We start from the raw sequence: 20,500 nt of genomic DNA, 5'->3' as shown, positions 1-20,500 counted from the left end.
TCCACCCACTTCTACTGGGAGCTTGATCTGCATCCAGACCACAGGACTGGAACATAGAGATAGAACCAGACACCTCACAAATTCAAGTTGTTATTGATTCATGATAGAACGTGATGGTGAGATGCAGGGTCATTGGTCCTATTTTTGATTTTATTACCTCCACCAGGAGGTATTGTGATCACTTTGCTTTTTGTGTTCGTTTGCATGTTTGTTTGTTTTTATTTGTTAGCAATTTTATGGGAAATTATTCCAACCATCTTTACCAAATCCTCCCCACAGATAGGCCTAGGCCCTGGGACCAACCCATTCAATTTTGGGCCAAGTAGGCCAAAGTTCAAGGTCACAGCAAGGTCACAACATCTACAATTTTCTTATCTCTCATCATTGAACAATTTTTGAAAATTCATAAAAATTTCAAAACGACTCCAATTAGCCTCCAATTTGATCCACCTGTAGCTTAGAACAATATCTTTTATCCGGCACAAAATTTACCACATCCACTGTGGAATGTGGATTCTGTGGACATTTCAATTTAACATTGAGAATCCCATTTACGACACCTTTTTCCATCATAACTCAACAAGTATTGATTGGAATTGAATATAATTTGACAGACACATGACTGGTACCAAGCTTTAGCTTTTTCTGCTGTATGGAACAACCTGGAAACTGTTGAATTTAAACAGAAATAGTCGATCCACACACACTTGGCGGAGGTTTGCGTTCTCTGGACACTTGTTATTATTATTTTTTAATCACTTTATTAATTTCTTAGACTATAAAATGTGTTTGTTACCAGTTCTCATTTTCTATATGTTAAAGTAGAAATATTACGTATAGCTTCTTTGAGGTGTGCAGCACTACAGGGTCTTGTTGTATGTTGTTTCAAGGTCTTTCACACACTCTTTATAGGGGATAAGTGGGAAGTGTCACTGGTAATAGCCTTTTTTGTCTTGGTCTGGTCCAGAGAATACAGCGTCGTACTCTTCAGTCACTGCGTCACCTTCGTTTGGTTCTCCATTTATTTTACAGAAGGTATTTTCAGAGTGTCTATTATTATGGGCTTTTGAGACTCCCAGATTACTCAGAATTTTCAGTTTTCCAGGTAATGACTACATTTAGAAATTGTTAGATTGCGACACAGCACTTTTCCATCTATATGTGTTTGAGTGGCGTACCCATGAGCCCTGTTGAGATGAGTGAAGAAAGCAATGAGTTGTAGAACAGTGAAATCAGTGAATGAGCAGAGATTTTAATTAAGTTTAAACAGAAGTCTGAAGGGACACAGGCTGGATGGCACTGTGGTTTTAGTCATAGTGTCGAACTCCAAACAGCCTACGTACACTGAGGGATATGTGTACTGCCTTTTGATTTGTAAGGTTTTGTAAATGTACTTTGTTTTCCCTGTGTTTATTTGAAACACAGAATGAGGCAAGTTGTATTCCAGTTCAAGCCAGTTAGACTGAGTTAGGGCTTACCTGGATTTAACATGTAATAATTAGAACCTCACATACGTAACTAGACACATCTCCACTAGACAGTCCAGACGGGCACAATCCACTTTCAGGTAGTTTGTATATCGTTTCTTCTTTTTGTTTTTTTTTTTTTTTTTGGTATTTCATCAACTTGAGCCATAAACAAAAATACCAAATACTCAACTGGCAGATTTTTTAACCCTTTAAATGCCATGCCATGCCAAACTCCCCCCCCCCAGTATAACATATAAAAACAAATGTTCAGAGAACGCAAACCTCCACCAAGCACCCCGAACGGTGTGCATGTGTGGATCGACTATTTCTGTTTAAATTCAACAGTTTCCAGGTTGTTCCATACAGCAGAAAAAGTTGAAGCTTGGTACCAGTCATGTGTCTGTCAAATTAGATTCAATTCCAATCAGTATTTATTGAGTTCTAATTTTAAATGTGTGGTAAATGGGATTTTCAGTGTTAAATGTAAATGTCCACAGAGTCCACATTCCACAGTGGATGTGGACAATTTTGTGCCAGATAAGAGATATTGTTCTAAGCTACGGGTGGATCAAATTGGAGGCTAATCAGAGTCGTTTTGAAATTTTTTATGAATTTTTCAAAATTGCTCAATGATGAGAGATAGGAAAACTGTAGATGTTGTGACCTTGCTGTGACCTTGAACTTTGGCCTACTGGGACCAAAATGGAATGGGTTGGTCCCAGGGCCTAGGCCTATCTGTGGGGAAGATTTGGGAAAGATGGTTGGAATAGTTTTCCCATAAAGTTGCTGACAAACAAACACACAAACAAACAAACACACCAAGCAAAGCGATCACAATACCTCCTAGCGGAGGTAATAACCTGCCTTGGTAAAAATGAATCTTGTAATCTTTTAAAAGCTGCATGGGCTAAAATAAGGGGGAAAATGGTCTATATCTGAAAACGTACACATTCCTTCTACAGCTGTCGTCACTCAGTCCATATCAGAGACTAATTCAACAAGAAAAGCACTCAGAGAGTGCAGACTTCTGCCAAGACCCCGATCACCACCAAAATTTAATCATTTCTTCCTTGCGCCGGTATCAACATTTCCTGAAAATTTCATGAAAATCTGTCCATAACTTTTTGAGTTATCTTGCTAACGAAACAAACACTCACGCAAACACACAAAGCAAAGTGATCACAATACTTTGTTGTTGAGGTAAATATAGATGAACCAGACCAAAGTGAAGCCACTTTTCCAGGAGTTTGTGTTCAGACACAGTAGAGCAGTAGAGTCACACCCAGATCATATCTGAAAGAGTCTGATCAGTGATTAGTAATTAGAGCTGTCCTTCACATATTTAACCTCTCACCTGGATGAAAACACCTGTGAATAGACAGACGTCTCATGTCCTTTCAGACTACTTGAATTTCAGTATACTGAAAGATAAATATGGAATTTTTTCGCCATAGTTCTGTCCATCCAGCATGAGTATGACAGGTCCGACTGCATTAGACGAAGGCATGTGTTTTACAGTATATGTGGTTACATAGAGGACATGTCTCAGAGATCAGCCTGTCTAACACATGAAACTGATACTAAACTAACACTGAAAGAGTGTTCAGACTCTGATGGGTCAAACTGAAGCTGTTGGATCAGAACCTCCAGGCTCCAAAGAGCACTGTCGGCTGTTAAAGTCACTGCCTTGATCTGTTTATTTGTTTATTGTATTGGATCTGAAATAATGTATTAGAAGACCACAGTGACACATCAGCAAAAGCTGCAGATGCACTTCATGTCTGAGAAATCTGATATCATTAAGAGCACTTGATGGCTTCAGGTTCTGCTGCCAAAAGACTCTATGACGGCAAGAAGATACGATGAAAATATTCAACATACAGCAGACACCAGTCTAGTGATTCTGTGTTTTACGGATGTCCCTGAACTCCTCCTGTCTCACACACAGACACTGATCACCTCCATCTCAGTTCTACTTTAACACTTCAATGTGCATTAATGGTTTTTATTTGGAAAATAAAGTGCAAGGTTGGTCTGTGAAAGGTTTCAGATGAATATTTAAATTGGAAACAAGCAAACTATATCAAAGCGGCATCTGTGGACTGAAGCATCAGTTATAAGCTGCAGCACAGGATTAAAAAGTGGCTGTGATGATGCATCCTAATCCTTCCAAAAAGATTGTTGCCACAACAAACAGTACAGCCAAATAATCATTTTTGTGCTGTGATTTGGTTCACTTTGTGAATCCAATCCCTCATGGAAAGCTCCCTTAGTGAGACAGCAAGTTTTGGATTAAACATCCAATGAAGCGCACAGTAAAGTAATAACTTAGACTGACAAAACGCAGCCCACCGGTGCACACAGCCCTGATAATCTCCAGTGCAATTCTTAGAGATACATGGGAAGAAAATTGAACCATAATTACCTCCAGAAGTCTCATGCACTTGTCTCACAGCAGAGTAGAATGGTCTGAATGAGTCTAGCAAGTAAATATTTGGATTCACAGGCAAAAAAGATTAAATGCCATGTACTGACAGATGTAAAAAAAAAAAAAAAAAAATACAGACCTGCTGAAAGTTCTTAACCCATAAAGACCCAGTGATACTGTGGCAGTTCCCAAATTAACTTTCCTGTATATTTAACTTATCTTAAGTGATTTATAACCATTTATTAAAGTATTATCCTTTTGTATTTTGCATTTTTTCAGTGAAAATCAAATATTTTCCTATATCCTCCTCCTTAGAGGTGACCCAGCCACGCATTTTTTTCTTCTGAAGGGGACAAGAGTTTCACAGCTTTACTTAACTGCAGAAGACATTCCATTAAAAAAACAACTATCTGAAAAAAAACTGTTGTATCATGCTGTTTCCTGGGATATTTATTTTACTGATCATGTGTATCAGGGGTCTCAAACATGCAGCCCAGTGGCCAAAGATTCCAATCCAGCCCGTGAGATGAATTTGCAAAGTGCAAAAATTCCACAGTCAAGGCTGTGGAACGTATTTTAGTTGAGGTTCCACATACAGACCAATATGATCTACAGTCAAATAATAACAGCAGAAGAACCGACAAAAAATAATGAATATATTTTTTCTCCTCAGTTTGATGTGAAAAAAATCTTACACTATGCCTATAAATAATGACAACTTCTAATGTTTGTCTTTTAGTGCAAAAAATAACATTAAATTATGAAAATATGTACACTTACAAACTATCCTGTAACAATAAAATGTGAATAACCTGAACAAATATGAACAACCTGAAATGTCTAAAGAAAACTAAGCACAATTTTAACTATTTTCTGCCTGTTCCTCAGTGTTTAGTGTCTTTGTGGTTCAGTTTCATAATGCTCATGTAGAAATGATAAGTTGAGGCAGAATATTGTTAAAATTGCACTTATTTTTCTTAAGAAATTGCAGTTTTTTCAGCTTATTCACATATTTTTTGTTTGGATAGTTTATCAAAGTAAGTATTTTCATTATTTCTTGGGTTTTTTTGCTCTAAAACAAAGACAAAAATTTGGAGTTGTCATTATTTATAGGTTATTATGCGATTATTTTACTGGTCCGGCCCACTGCAGATCAAATCGGGCTGAATGTGGCCTCTGAAAGAACATGAGTTTGAGAGCCCTGATGTAGATGTTCCTAAAGGCTCAGATTAAAGTAGAGGGTTATTATATCAGAAATGGAGAAAACTGAAGAAAAAGTGACTTTCAGCAAAGACATCAATAATTAAACATAAAAACAAGTGTTTCCATCCACTGTCATTGATCCAACTCCATGGGTTTTACTGGTGAATCGATGTTGTAGAAGATGACAGTGTTTCTATTTTCACTACGGAGCCTCTGAACGTCCAAATGGATCATATCTGATGACCATGAAAAGATGAATAACTGCATTTTATCTGAATTATTTCAGTGTATTGATAGGTTTAGTGGTTCAGAAGTTATTGAACATTCTAGATCAGTAGATGCTTTAGGTTGACAGCAGCTGTTCGGGTCTTTGAGGGTTAAGTTATGTGTTTTAAATGTCAACAAGTGTGTGTTCTTGTGTTATTGTAGGTGCGATGTGCGGCTGTCTTTGCTCTGGGTACGTTTGTTGGAAACTCTGCAGAGAGGACGGACCATTCCACCACCATCGACCACAACGTGGCCATGATGCTCGCCCAGCTCATTAATGACGGCAGCCCTGTGGTCCGCAAGGTCACTGCAACACACACAGCTACACGTTACAAAGTGTGTCAGGGTTGTCACTGCTTATTATACCATATGTCCCCAAAAAAAATTACAATCGGACTTTCTGCATTGATAACTTTCAAAATATTTAAACAATCTAAGTGTTACTTCAGGGTATGAAACTATACCTTGTTACCTACATCTTGCAGAAAACGCCATTTAATTTGGTTCAGTGGTCACAGACAAATGTGGATCTGTCTAAAGCATGTCATGGGTTCGTTTCTTCCAAGTTTGGCACTTGGAAGCTTTTACGTCCCAGCCTATCCACTATAAGAAAAAAAAAAGGCAACAGCCCAAAAAAAGTATCCACTATAAGAAAAAAAGAGAACAGCCCAAAAAATTATCCACTATAAAAAAAAAAAAAAAAAGGGAACGGCCCAAAAAATTATCCACTATATGAAAAAAAGAGAACAGCCCAAAAAATTATCCACTATAAGAAAAAAAAGAGAACAGCCCAAAAAATTATCCACTATAAGAAAAAAAAGAGAACAGCCCAAAAAAGTATCCACTATAAAAAAAAAAAAAAGAGAACGGCCCAAAAAATTATCCACTAATAAGAAAAAAAAAATGACAACAGCCCAAAAAAATATCCATTATAAGGAAAAAAAAGAGAAAGCCCCAAAAAATATCCACTATAAGAAAAAAAAATGAGAACAACCCAAAAAATTATCCACTATATATTTTTTAAAATAACTTTATTTTTAGTGCACCCACCTCCACTTCCGGTGGGTTACTTTGTTAGCATTAGCCACGTTAGCTGAAGGCCTTAAAAATGTTCAGCCTATGCTTTTATTTTTTCTGGTGGCCTTCATTTTAAAGCAAGAGACTTTGTGTAAACAGCGTCCCCTTAATTGAAAAGGTGGATGGTGTTTTTTTTTTTCTTATAGTGGATAATTTTTTGGGCTGTTCTCTTTTTTTTTCTTCTTATAGTGGATAATTTTTTGGGCTGTTATCTTTTTTTTTTTTCTTATAGTGGATAATTTTTTGGGCTGTTCTTTTTTTTTCTTATAGTGGATAATTTTTTGGGCTGTTCTCCTTTTTTTCTTATAGTGGATAATTTTTTGGGCTGTTCTCTTTTTTTTCTTATAGTGGGTAATTTTTTGGGCTGTTCTTTTTTTTTCTTATAGTGGATAATTTTTTGGGCTGTTCTCCTTTTTTTCTTATAGTGGATAATTTTTTGGGCTGTTCTCTTTTTTTTCTTATAGTGGGTAATTTTTTGGGCTGTTCTCTTTTTTTTCTTATAGTGGATAATTTGTTCTTTTTTTTTCTTATAGTGGATCATTTTTTGGGCTGTTCTCCTTTTTTTTTATAGTGGATAATTTTTTGGGCTGTTCTCTTTTTTTCTTATTGTGGATAATTTTTTGGGCTGTTCTTTTTTTTCTTATAGTGGATAATTTTTTGGGCTGTTCTCTTTTTTTCTTATTGTGGATAATTTTTTGGGCTGTTCTTTTTTTTCTTATAGTGGATAATTTTTTGGGCTGTTCTCTTTTTTTCTTATAATGGATATTTTTTTGGGCTGTTCTTTTTTTTCTTATAGTGGATAATTTTTTGGGCTGTTCTCTTTTTTTTCTTATAGTGGATACTTTTTTTGGGCTGTTGCACCTCTGGGCCACCGCACACAACGGACCTCTAGGCGTTGTTGAAAATAAATATAGATTCTTTCGACTTGGCTTTAATCACATAAAGTCAAGACGCTGCTAAGGAGATATTAAAAATATTTAGGCTTTATTACTCCAATGGCACGCGATACTAAGTGAGAGCCAATAAATGAGTTATTGTCACGTTAGCAGCGTGCTTCTCTTAGTCATTACAACTTCGGTGTTTGCTGAACAGGAGCTGGTCGTGGCGCTGAGTCATCTGGTGGTCCAGTACGAGAGCAATTTCTGCACAGTCGCCCTCCAGTTTATAGAGGAAGAGAAGAACTACACAGTGCCGTCACCAGCCAACACAGCAGGTAAGACCCAAAGTCAACTCACTCTTTGATTCCTGTCGGGAGGAAAGTGTGTAAAGATTAGTCACATGTTTCACAGACGGAGAAAACCAGCCGGCCACTAATAGTGGGTTTTAATGAGCAGATTCAGGTTCAGTGTGACGCCACACAGCATGGTTTTTATGGTTTTACAAATAATCCACATTTAAATGAACACTTTAACTAATAGTCAACAAAGAATTGATTAATCGTCGCAGCTCTAGACCCAAGCACGCTGAAACCAAGATGCATAATTTCTAACATTTTTTTTGATCAAGGTCTTTTTCTTTATTTTCAGTTTTCAAATCCACAAAAAGAAACATACAACTTAAACATGAAATCGTTGTATCCAGTTCCCATCCACCTGCCCTCCCACCCATCCCACCCAGCCCAAGTACTGGACCTTGGATAAATGTATCTACAGCCAGACATAATACACTTACATATAGAACTATACAAACCCCCTTCAAACACATACATGTAGAGACACATATACACACATATACATACATACATATATATATGTACACATATGCACATACATAAGTTCGCATACACTTGAATAAATAAACAAGGGGAAAGACAATTAAAAATAAAGTAAAAATAAATAAATATAACAAAGCAAAAAGGTACTCAGATAATTGAGTTACACAGATATGTTGGTAGCTTCTACGCCTTCTGCAAAACTGATAAATGGGATAGAATTTTCTGATGGAACCCCTAATGGTATATCTAATTTTTTCTAGATGAATATGGTGCATAACCTCTCTGATCCACTGTCCATATGTGAAAAAGAGAGCATCCTTCCATTTAACCCTTTCATGCATGAATTACGAGAACCTTAATCAAGATGTTTTTCCCCAAGTGATTTTTGTTCCTCTTTGGGCATGAAAAACAAAAAAAAAAAACAATGAGGTTTAATTTTTTTATGAACCTATTTTTCATGGAGTTACAAAAATGTTCACTCAGCTGGACACCATGCGTTTAATTTTAGAAGCAAAGAAACATGTATTTACAGATATATTATGTGAAAACTATGAAATAAAAACATGTTTAATGCAGCTAATCGGATGTTTTCTCACATTTTATCATACTGTAATACTAGTTATTACTCATTTCATGGAGATAATATGAAAAAAAAAAAAAATTGGTTAAAAAAAGCAAAAAAAAAAAAAAATCCTGTTAATTACAGTCTTATAACAATTAGCTTTTTTTTTTTTTTTGTTATGTTTTGTTTTTACACTCAAACATGTTACTGCAGATTAGGTTTATCTAGAACAGCAAAGTTCCAATAATGGTATGAAATGCAGCGTATAGGATGATGCATAAGTGTCCATTGTATATGGAACTAAAACCACAAAATCCATGAATATACAAGAGAACACCTTTGAACAGCTGTCCACTGTAGTGACCACTGTGCATGAAAGGGTTAAATAAAAACATTTCTAACATATCTAACTCAGAATACAATTTATTTTTATGGATAATTGTATTCCTAAAGGCTCTCCTGTTCAGTAATGTGATCATTAATATGTGACCAGTAATTGAATATTTACTGGTAGATTAATCCCTTCTTCAGAAACCGGAGACAGAACAGAAGAGTCTAGACAGGGTTATATTTTGTCTTTGTCAGAGTTTTTTTTTGTGAAAGTTTGTGAAACAGATGTTTTTTTTTTTCAAGAGATCAAACGGAAACTTTCCTAAATGAGATACTGAGCTGCAAACAAATATGCGAAGTAAACATCGAGCCTTTTTAGTAAATTTATCCTGTTAAACTTTGTGTTGAATTGTACAGCATCACATTGGTATTTGCTTTATATGTATCTTTAATGTATCATAATGCTTTGACGTACATACAGCATCAGTCTCACTGTTGGGGATGAAGCACCCTCTCACATCCCTTCTTCCTGGTTTTTGTGCAGAGCCTGGTAACCTTACTCCGGTGAGGGACAGCCCGGCCATCCCACGCCTGCGATCAGTCAACTCCTACACCAACATCCGAACTGCTACAACCGCCCGCAACCTGAACAAGAGTCTGCAGAACCTCAACCTTAATGAAGAAGGTAGGACGAGAGAGAGAGAGAGAAAACAAATTTGATTTTAAACACTGTCATCCTCATCCACATGTCAGCCCCTTAACTACTGACCACACTGTGACAGTTTGAGTTTGATGCTTTAAATTAATTAATTTATATTATTTTATTATATTGATTTTTAGGGGTGCCAGCCAGGTCTCTCTCCTGACATTTTAGATGTTACGTCAGTCGTTTAATTTCAGTCAGTTATTTAGTTTTTGTCTGTTATCACTCAGACACCACAAAGGATGTGAGTTTTAATTAAACCCACACCCCACACATTAAATGACAAAGAAACGAAAGCACACCTTTAAACCATTTAAAATTCAAAATCATGTATTAAACAATGATTATATAGAAAAAAAACACAAATCCAAGCCCACAGTTGCCCCCCCCCAAAGCCCAAACTCAACAAAATCCACCAACCAAGCAAAAATTCCACAGTTCATTTAAACAAAAAATTCCATTCCGGGTTTTCAGTTTTTCCAAAAGAGAAAAAAAAAAAAAATTCAGTCCATTTCAGTTCATTTCAGTTTGTTAGTAAAAAAGAACAAGAGCACAGTTCCATTCAAGGTTAAAAAAAAAAAAAAACAAGAGAGCAAAAAAAAAAATTCAAGTACTCACACCGCTCCAATGTCTGGTCACAGTCAGTCAAGTCTGTCATTTAGTCCAGTCCAGTCAGTCGTAATCCGGTCCGGGGTTTGCTGCTGGATTGCTGGTAAGTGAGGGATACTGTCTTTGCTGCAGTGGGTTGGAGGTGACAAGCCAAAAGGTGAACGGATGAAGATGAATGGTGTTGGTAAGAGGTATGACTGATTCAGCGGACGTTGTGACGGTTAACTACCGTACTGTTATCTTAGTCTATGAGCTGTAGCGCCGACGCTTCCGCCTATGTGCCGACTTGTCCACGAACGCACCGCCGAATGCGGATATGGGGGGGTGTTTAAAAACTGCTGCCAACTCCGGGCGAGTCAGGTGATGACACCGTGGCGACAATTTCCGGGGTGGATCCAGAAACGAACAGGCATGTTATGGGGGGGTGTGTGTGTGGTGCAACTTCCATGTTGTCTCAGCATGACCTCTCCCCAAACACCAGACAGACTGGAATCCAGTTTTCATTGTTCACTAACTTAAAGAACACATAGCAACTAATAGAAATAAACCTTCAATGTCAGCTTTGATTTCAATATATTTACAAAAAGAGGTTTAAAATCCACTGGTAAAGATGGATGAGAGACGTACATTAATGTAGATGAAGGACTGAATGACCACAAGAAAAGAAGATCAAGTTAGCTCAATAAAAGAAGGGAATTTAAACGGACAGCAGCAGCTCACTTCATTGAGTTCCTCCTTTCTACATCAGCTGTGGATTGTAAATGTATCATCCTCAGGCTTTTTTTTTTTCAATTTGCCATTATTGCTGTTGCTGAGACTGAACCTCTGAGCACTAATAAAAACCATAATGAAAGAGCAGGGACGTCTAGGCCACATTTTGTTTGGACTGAGCTGGTATTTATTCCATCATGTTTTACATGGACCCAGAACATGCTCATTGTTCTTATTCATGATGAACCAGTAACCGCTGACCATTGGATTTGTCTGAATTATTGGTGTAAATATGTTTTGGATAAATGGCAAAGCACAGAGCATGTATTAGAGCTGCTGCCTTTCCATTTGTTTATCTGTCACAGGTACCTAAGGCGTATCTATAGACCTCTTGTGTTGCGCATAAATTAGCCTTTATGTTTGCTTATGATACTTGACTCTGAGTAGTCAGTGACGATGCTCTGCAGCTCATTATTTCAGTGTAGCAGACAACTGCCATTGGCACAACTCTGATCAACACAAAAAAAAAAGTATAATCCATAAAATAATTTTTGAAATCATTAATCAGTCACTAAATGATTTGTTAATCACTCAGTGATTTAGTAGCTTCAGTACCTTTGCAGTCAGTGGGATAGTATATAGCAACGAAAGGCCGAAACAGCTTTTATCCAGAGGCTGTTAGAATAATGAACTCTAGCTTAACTTGTGCCCAAAATGCACTTTAAATTGGCCCTTTACTGCTGTGCACTTTAGAAACAAAACTTTTTAGTTATTTATAGATAATTGTTTTTTTTTTTTGGGGGGGGGTATTGGTATTGCTCTTTTATATCAGTATTTTATTATTTTATCAGTAATTTATACTATTTACAGAATGCTGCTGACAGTCGAGGACCTGAGTACAATGCTTCGTTTCTGTGTATTTTTTATATGCTGAAATGACAAAAAATAAACTTGAATCTGAACGTAATAAACACAGATGAGTGACCAGTGACATGCTGTCATCATGAAAAGGAAAAAAACAAGTAGTGATAAAATAAAATAAATGGTGATATTTGTCTGCACATCTGTGCTATGAATTTATTTTCCACGTGATTCCAATAACTTAGATTATTTTTCAATTCAAAATTCCCAATTCAATTCCTGCATTTCCCTTTCAAATACAGAGAGGAGACGCTCAGTGTGGCAGCAGCGAGTTGAGCCTCACCTTGGATCGTGTAATCCTTCACAAACTGTAACTGCACTTAGACTGTGTTTCCATCTCTCTTTATATCACCAATAAAATAGTTTCAAACACTTTGATTATATGCCCTGACTTTCCATAGTCTGGATAATGTATAAAATGTATGCGTGTAACTTGTTCAGTCTAGCAGATCAATCATAAAACCGCATAAAAAAGGCACTCGGTGAGACAGCCAGTACTCCAGCCTCATGGCAGAGGGTGCTTCTGATCCTATGTTTGTAGATCTGACTGAAAGAGTCAGTGCCTCACCAGTCATGAGCCTCACCACACGTCATTGGACCAGACGTGAAGCCCGCTGTACTGTACATTATCTTTCATTTAATCTGTTAAATGTTTAATATTTGATATTTAGGGTCATCTAGTGGGGAACTTTCCCTACAGTGGCTACTAAAACATACAAGTCCCTCATTAGACCCAAGGTATATTTATTACCTCCGCCAGGAGGTATTGTGATCGCTTTGCTTGGTGTGTTTGTTTGTTTGCATGTTTGTTTGTTTGTTAGAAACTTTACGGGAAAACTATTCCAACCATCTTTACCAAATCTTCCCCACAGATAGGCCTAGGCCCTGGGACCAACCCATTAAATTTTGGGCCAAGTCTGAACACTTGTTTGTTTGTTTTTTGTTTTCTTTACATAAGCAGATATTAACTCTGATGGGTTGCACCATAATCCTCAATTATATCTGCTGTTATTACTGTTATTAGGGTGGTGCAGTGGCGTAGTGGTTAGCACTTCCTGATGAAGATCTAGAGTGGGAAACTGCCTCCAATAGCAGGTCACTGCTCCTAATGGGTGCTATTTGCTATTGTAAATTGCTAATGCTAAGTACTGTGGTTATTGGGATTGGTAAAACGCAGAGTCCTAATTTTCCTACAGTGATAATAAAGCAAGTTAACATTTAAAGGTGCGGGAGACTTTCGTGACCAATTTTTCATCAGATCTGTCAAACCTCAGTATCATGAATCTGTTAGTCTGTCTGTGATTACTCACCTGAATCTCTTGCATTACAGTGAACAATTTTGAAGTGCCATCCACCAGAAACAAAAACATTAATTTCCAAACCGAGCCAGGAGGGAACTCAGGCATCTTCGGAATTTTGTTGCGACCTGCATTGTGGGAAGCGAAGGCTCACACAGCCACCTGCAGCAGCAGCTGGAACAGACACGACGTGGAAACGACAGGAGCTCTTGTCCCTCTGTACATATTCCTCCTGCTGTTTCCGCATTTCAGGCGTTTCCGCGTCGTGTTTCATCCATATAATACCATAAGGTTGTGCTGCCGCTGTCAGGTGGCTGCACGAACCTACCTTTGCCAGAATGCACGTCGCGACAAAATTCTGAAGATGCCCGAGTTACCTCCCGGCTCTGTTTGTAAACACGTGGTTTTGTTTCTGGTGGATGGCACTTCCAAACTGTTCACCATAATGCAAAGAGATTCAGGTGAGTAATGACAGAAAGACTAACAGATTCATGATACTGAGGATATGACTGAGGTTGGACAGATCTGATGAAAAATTGGTCACGAAAGTCTCCCTCAGCTTTAACCTTTTAACCTTTACTAAATGAAGAAAAAAAGAAAGTGTCCTTTAGACTAACAAAAAATTATCATCATACATAAATGTAAACATAGTTATGAGTATAATAATACATTTTTGCAATAATATCCCCCAAAGTCTTACACAGTGGACTAGAACTACCCCTGTCCAGTTGCCCTGTAAGTGTAGGTGAGTTGACTCTACAGTTTCTATGGAAAATGAGTGGTAGGAACTGGGCACTGTCCATGGTACTGAACTAGGTACTGTCCATGGTCCTGATCTGTTTTGGCCCGTTGAGGCAGAAAGATTCATCCTCACAGGCCACTCACAGCCCTACGTTATATATTTGTTTTTTTTTTTGTTTTTTTTTGCCTGGGACATTCTGCTGTGTTTTTTAGGTGGGAATTTTAACTGTAAAGAAAATCTGCATCCATTTTGTTTCCATTTAAATGGGTTTTTGTTGTGGCCTAAAAGCTACTTGTCATCCTGAAGTCATGTACTGATGTTATGTCGAAAAGTAGTTGGAGGCTGTTTTAAAGGTCCAATATATCAGATTTAGGAGAATCTACTCCCAGACATATTCACATAACATGTATTAATATGTTGACAGTAATTCTCATTCTGTTTTATAGTAGTTATCCAGTGTTAAGTACCATGTTTGGGTGTAGTGTTTGAGTATAATATTGCCTCAACTAAAAGTCTTGGAATGAACAAAAAGAAAACACTGACTCCTGCAAGGGACAAATGTTTGTTCGTCTTTTGTGGTTATCTTAAGTGAAGATGTGTGGACTTTCTGTCATTAATGCCATGTTTCCACTATGTGGAACTGGCTTGACTCGGCTCGACTCTGCTTGGCTCGACTCCACTCGGGTACCAGGTCCTATTCCTGGAGACCGTTTCCATTACAGGATACTACCGACTTTACAGTACCTGGACGTCATAGTGATGCGGCACGTTGCTTCCGTGTCGTCTGCTCACAGACTTGATGATAAACTCACTCACTGTGTGTTGTCTCATCAACCTCCTCGACAAACCACGGTGTAGTTTTTAGCTTACCGGCCAATAGGCTGTGAGCTATTGTCGTCATGCGGCCTCCAGCAGCAGCGTCTGTCGTCTGTTACAAAAATTCCAATCATCTTCGTCTCCGAAACTACAATTCCAGTTGACTTCAAACTTGGTACACAGCTTCTTTATGATGATGTCAACAAAAGTTTGTGAAATTATTTGGATCCAGCTCTGATTCTGGATTTGGTGCGACTTTGAAAAATTTCCCTATTATAAGAGATAGGAAGTGCCGGTAAGCTACAGGGCCATTGGTCCTATTTTTTGGGTTTGTCATCATGCGAATTAACCTACCGCTATATTTACTGTAAACTTCTGCATCTGTTTTTTTGTAAAACGGCAGGTCACAGAACAGACAACTCTCGGACCAATGAGTGGTCTGCAGTGTTTACACGTCACGTTTTAGTATTTGGTCCCCAGTCTTGGAACCTCGGCAGACATGTTACCAAAAAACTAGTACCGGATACAAGAATCCAGGTCCTTTTTCATAATGGAAACGCAAAAAGGCCGAGTCGAGTCGAGCTGGTACCACATAGTGGAAACGCGGCATAAATATGATACACTGAACCAATGATTTCAATGTTAATTTGTACACAAGTGTAATAAGACCAAAAAATATTGCATCCATGAACTGAATATTAAGCAAAAGAAAAGCCATCTTGCCATCCAAACATCTACTGTCCACAATGCTTCAGAGCTATCTCCTGCTTTCTCTGAGTTCTTACCCCTTAGTTCGTGTTACTGTGTTTTATTTCACAGCTAAGGTTAACAGCCTCCTACCTCTCTAACTGAGTAACGCAGAAGTCCTGAGTGGAGCTAAATCACTGGCACTTGGTGAAGTGCGTAACCTGCTGCTGACACCATTGCTATTTCACATTCACTGTGCTTTTTCCAATACGCAGCAGTGTTTATCATCAATGAGCACCGAGCACAGCATATTTCCATTCCCCCTCCAATCTCCATTTGCACATTTCAGCCTGCAAGTCAGTTTCCAAGATTCATTGCGTTTGAGTTTATATGAATCAGAGTAACGCACAATGATGAGGGGGAACTACAATACGAGATGACTCGGCCTGGCAGCTGAAACAAAACGTTATGTGCAAGGTCCTGCGTATCTGCTAGCTTACCGATTTTACACCTCACGGCTTAGTGGGTGTTGATTTAGGCATTTGCGTTGTGTTTGTCTTTTTATAACATTATAAAGATATAACCTTTATTATTTATATGGCACTTTTACAGCAGCGTAAGTGCTTTCTAAACAAAATAAAAGCCTCTTCTTCATCCTGTTGAATACATATTACATTTATAACACTCGTGATTTTCGGGCTGATTGGATCTGGAGGCAGCTCTCACTGTGTGCTTTCCTTCATCTAGGTGGACCGGCAGCCTTCTCTCCGGGAAACCTGAGCACCAGCAGTAGCGCCAGCAGCACCTTGGGGAGCCCCGACAACGACGAGTACATCCTGTCCTTTGAGACCATCGACAAAATGAGACGAGTGTCCTCCTATTCTTCCCTCAACTCCCTCATAGGTAACAGCTTGTCAGTAGAACTGCATTCCTACCAGGCCTGTCTGCACGATTAGGTATCACAGTCAGACACAAACACTCATACTTGTCCATTTAGCTTGTTTTTTCCGCTGACTCTTTGCAGAATTCTACTGTAGCTGTAATGAATGGAAGTGCCCAGAGTGAAAAGAAAAGCTGTGTTTCTATTGAACTATCAAGCAAATCTGAAAATTGGAACTATCACAAAAAAGACAAAGCTTGTGAAAGTAGATTTCATTATTACTTGGAGTAATAATAATAATAGTAATAATAGAATAATTTTTGATTTTCAGCACTACCTATGACCCATATACCTGTTGTTACTACCAGCTATGTATGACACTCCCAGATCCTCTAGACATGACAATTTGAGACATGTTGTCTAGAATACACTGAGAATGTGAGTTAAATGTTCTCTGCGACAGACCTTATTCAGAAAATAATGTTTCCATCTCCTGTTAAATACATTAACTCTTTCTTGGAAAAAGGCATAAACAACCTCAAGTGAGTGCAAAACCTTATTTTGTCCATGTTACAACATTCAGCATTTCATCAGCCTTTTGTAAAATAATCCTTCCATGGAAACACAGCTGTCGTCATGTAGAGACATGGCTGAGCCTAACAGTCATCACCCTGTATTGGCCTTTGAGAGCCTAATGGTTGCATTATGAGGAGTATAATGTAGCTGTCCAGCTTGTAAATTTAGAATTTCGTTCAGTCACACAATCAGCAGGCAGCTACCTGTGTAGAAATGTCAACACACTACCTGTGAACACAACAGGGCAACATTGTGTACAATCTGGCAGCTAAAGGAACCTGATATTTCCCTTAACCTCCTCAGACCCAGCTATGGGTTTTCTGTCCACATTTGTGGACAAGAGTTTCACAACTTTATACTAAATAAAAAGAAAAGAAAACTGTCCACCACAAAGGACATTCCATAAAAATATTAAAAACTGCATCTGAAAAAACTGTTGCATCATGATGTTTCCAATATAGGCGCTGATTTAATAAAAAAAAACAAAAAAAAGCTTGTACTTTGCTGACATTTCCTGGGTCTGAGGAGGTTAAGACTTACTAGGAACAAAATAGAGTTTGCATCAATAGGGAAATGTTTACTGTTGTGTTTTTTGGTCAGTGAATAGTGGGGCAAGGTATGGAATTAATTTTATTCATCAAGCTTTTGTTGTGTAAGAAATGCCTCAATCTGGATTTGTTCTGTGTTTAAAAAACTGAAAATGCAATATTTTTGCTAGCTAAAAAATTGACACTGACACCTTCAGAAGTATCATATTTATTTATAGCTCTTTGTAGGTGTCAAACTCGTTGTGCATATACTGCACATAGTTTTACCAAAGACTCTAAATGTAGACTGACACTAGAAAAGCACTCGGAGAGCGCAGACCTCTGCTGCCACAGGTCAGCAGCACCCCCCCCATCACCACCAAATTTAATCATTTGTTCCTTGTGCCAGAATCAGCATTTCCTGAAAATTTCATCCAAATCCATCCATAACTTTTTGATTATCTTGCTGACAGACAAACAGACAGACAGACAGACAAACAGACAAACCCACCCCAATGAAAACATAACCTCCGCTGTTTCACTTGGCAGAGGTAAAAATCAGTTATTGTGATTCATCCATAATGCTAAAAGAAAATATTCTAGATTTTTTTTTTGTTGTACCATCCAGCCATACTTTGAAGGAAAATAATAGCTGGTAAAACTGTTTCAAAACTTGTGCCTGGATATTTATGGGTTGTTTGACATTCACCTCCAGACTTTTTGATATATTAATTACCCCACCCCCGAAGGGGAGGCAAGGGGTATTGTTTTTGGCTCAGTTTTTTGTTTGTTTGTTTGTCGACACTCTAGCAGCAAGACTATTGGTTGATACCAAATAGGGTTTATAGATTGACCAGTGACACAGAATAGATCTCATTACATTTTGGGAAAAGTAGGTTAAAGTTCACTTCATTCCCCCCCCCCCCCCCCCACTCACTTATACTTATACTATATATATATATATATATATATATATAGGGAGAGAGAGAGAGAGAGAGAGAGGGAGAGAGAGAGAGAGAGATGTCCATATCAGAGTGACTACATGGTCAGGAGAAATGATACTTCATAGGATTTATTTCTGTCTTAAAATGTTTTATTCCACAAATTTCAAACGAAAAATTCTGGGGGATGGTAATTTTATAATGTTCCAAAGTTACTACAAATGTTCAATGTGTGCTTTGCTCGTGACACAGCACACATCAGGTCGGTAGTGGAGTTCCTGCCACGCTCGCTGCAGTATGTCATGTGTAACATTCTCCAGAGCTTCAGTGAGTTCCTTTACACATGTGGGAAGAGGTGGGATTCACATTGCACATTCACATTTGACTGAGTTTGGGCGTACTTCAATACACAGAACGCCTTTTTTTGTTGCACTAAACAGCATGTCTATTCCTCAAAGCAGAACAATAAATAGGATTACACTTTTTTGAGCAAAAAGAGCAAACAAATTTTAAGCAAATTAGGTGATGAAATGATGACATTTACAGACGATATGTCCACTGTGGTCTTACACATTTGTATCCAACTTACTAACAACTTAAGATGGAACTAACATACAGCTGAAAAAAAGGAAGACTAAAATGTTTAATGTTTGTGTGAAAACTTAAAAGTTTACAGGAGTAAGTGGTCGTTCCAATGTAGAAAAGTGAATATATAGATATTTTCTGCCTTTTTGCCCTCGTCTCTTCTTCTCTTCTTCCATGTTATTTGTGTTGATCCTGGCGTCATGTGCGTCGCAATAAGCGTCCATGTGAAACACGACAGTGGAACCAATGTTTAGTGGCAGCAAAATTAAAGAAACAAAGCTTCGATTCAGAAAAATGTAAATCTATTTTACTTTTTTTTTCATTCTGTTTGATTAATTGATTAATCAATTCAGCTCTACTCCCCAGAGGGCTAGAGAGAAGACTGGGGGAAAGAAATGAACCATGGAATGTGATGTCATCAGAGGGCAGGTCTTAGAGCAGGGCTGTCAAACTCATTTCAGTTCAGGGGCCACATGCAGCCTAATCGGATCTAAAGTGGGCCGGACCAGTAAAATGATATAAATAATAGAATAAGAACTGATAAATAATGTCAACTCCAAAGTTTTCTCTATGTTTTTGAATGAAAAAAGTAAAATTCCATGATAAAAAGGTTTACACCTGCGAACCGTACTTGAACATAACATGAACAAATATGAACAACCTGAAAATTCTTCAGAAAAAAAGTGCAACGTTTACAATATTCCGCCTAAGTTGATCATTTATACATGTGTATCACAAATTAAAAATTTATTAACAGGCAGAATATTGTTAAAATTCCACATACTTCTCTTAAGACATTTCAGATTGTTCATATTTGTTGAGGATATTCATATTTTTTGTAAAAGGATAGTCTGTAAATTTAACTTTTTTTTCTAATTTTACTTTTTTATACTAAACCAAAGAGGAAAATTTGCAGTTTTCATTATTTATACGTTATTATGATAATATTTTACTAGTCTGATCCACTTTAGATTGAACTGACCAAAAATGATTTTAACATCCTTGATTATTAATATCTTCAGTGTAATTTTTGTATTTCACAAATTCATCCTAGGGGCCAGATTGGACCCTTTGATGGGCTGGTTTTGGCCCCTGGGCCGCATGTTTGACACCTGTGCCTTAGAGGGACAGACTGAAGCAGCTCAAATGGGGACAGAGACCGCTGTCCTCAGTTCTAGACTTAAAACAGGTCCCATAAAAGGACAGCAGAACAGAGGGGGCAACAGGACAGAGCAGGTGAGCCACCCGAGGCCCTTAAAGTGCTTTATCTGGATCCACACTGAGCCTCAACCTGTTCACCCCCCCGCCCCCACCCCTACCCCCGTTTTCAGGTGAGTGTCAGGCAACAGCACACGTCCTGACAGTCAGTTTATGTGTGAGCAGGACATCCATTAAAGCACTTTCATCCCCATGAGGACAGAGCATGTGAAACAGGAGTCTGTCTGTTTTTTTTT

General features: G+C 38.0%; 1 protein-coding gene across 4 annotated transcripts in view; it reads left to right on the top strand.

The window, feature by feature from the left end:
* rptor (regulatory associated protein of MTOR, complex 1) overlaps nt 1-20,500 on the top strand; it is a 435,324-nt gene that overhangs the window by 284,001 nt on the left and 130,823 nt on the right. For all 4 annotated transcript variants that reach the window (XM_030142949.1, XM_030142930.1, XM_030142940.1 and 1 more), the window contains exons 18-21: nt 5,530-5,670; nt 7,537-7,657; nt 9,595-9,735; nt 16,285-16,440. In XM_030142949.1, the coding sequence (XP_029998809.1) occupies nt 5,530-5,670; nt 7,537-7,657; nt 9,595-9,735; nt 16,285-16,440 (559 nt within the window). The remainder of the gene's footprint in view (nt 1-5,529; nt 5,671-7,536; nt 7,658-9,594; nt 9,736-16,284; nt 16,441-20,500) is intronic.

This window comes from Sphaeramia orbicularis, chromosome 1, assembly GCF_902148855.1.
Source record: "Sphaeramia orbicularis chromosome 1, fSphaOr1.1, whole genome shotgun sequence".
Taxonomy (NCBI): domain Eukaryota; kingdom Metazoa; phylum Chordata; class Actinopteri; order Kurtiformes; family Apogonidae; genus Sphaeramia; species Sphaeramia orbicularis.
Note: the sequence above shows the minus strand (reverse complement) of the source record. Positions and strands in the feature narration are given on the sequence as shown.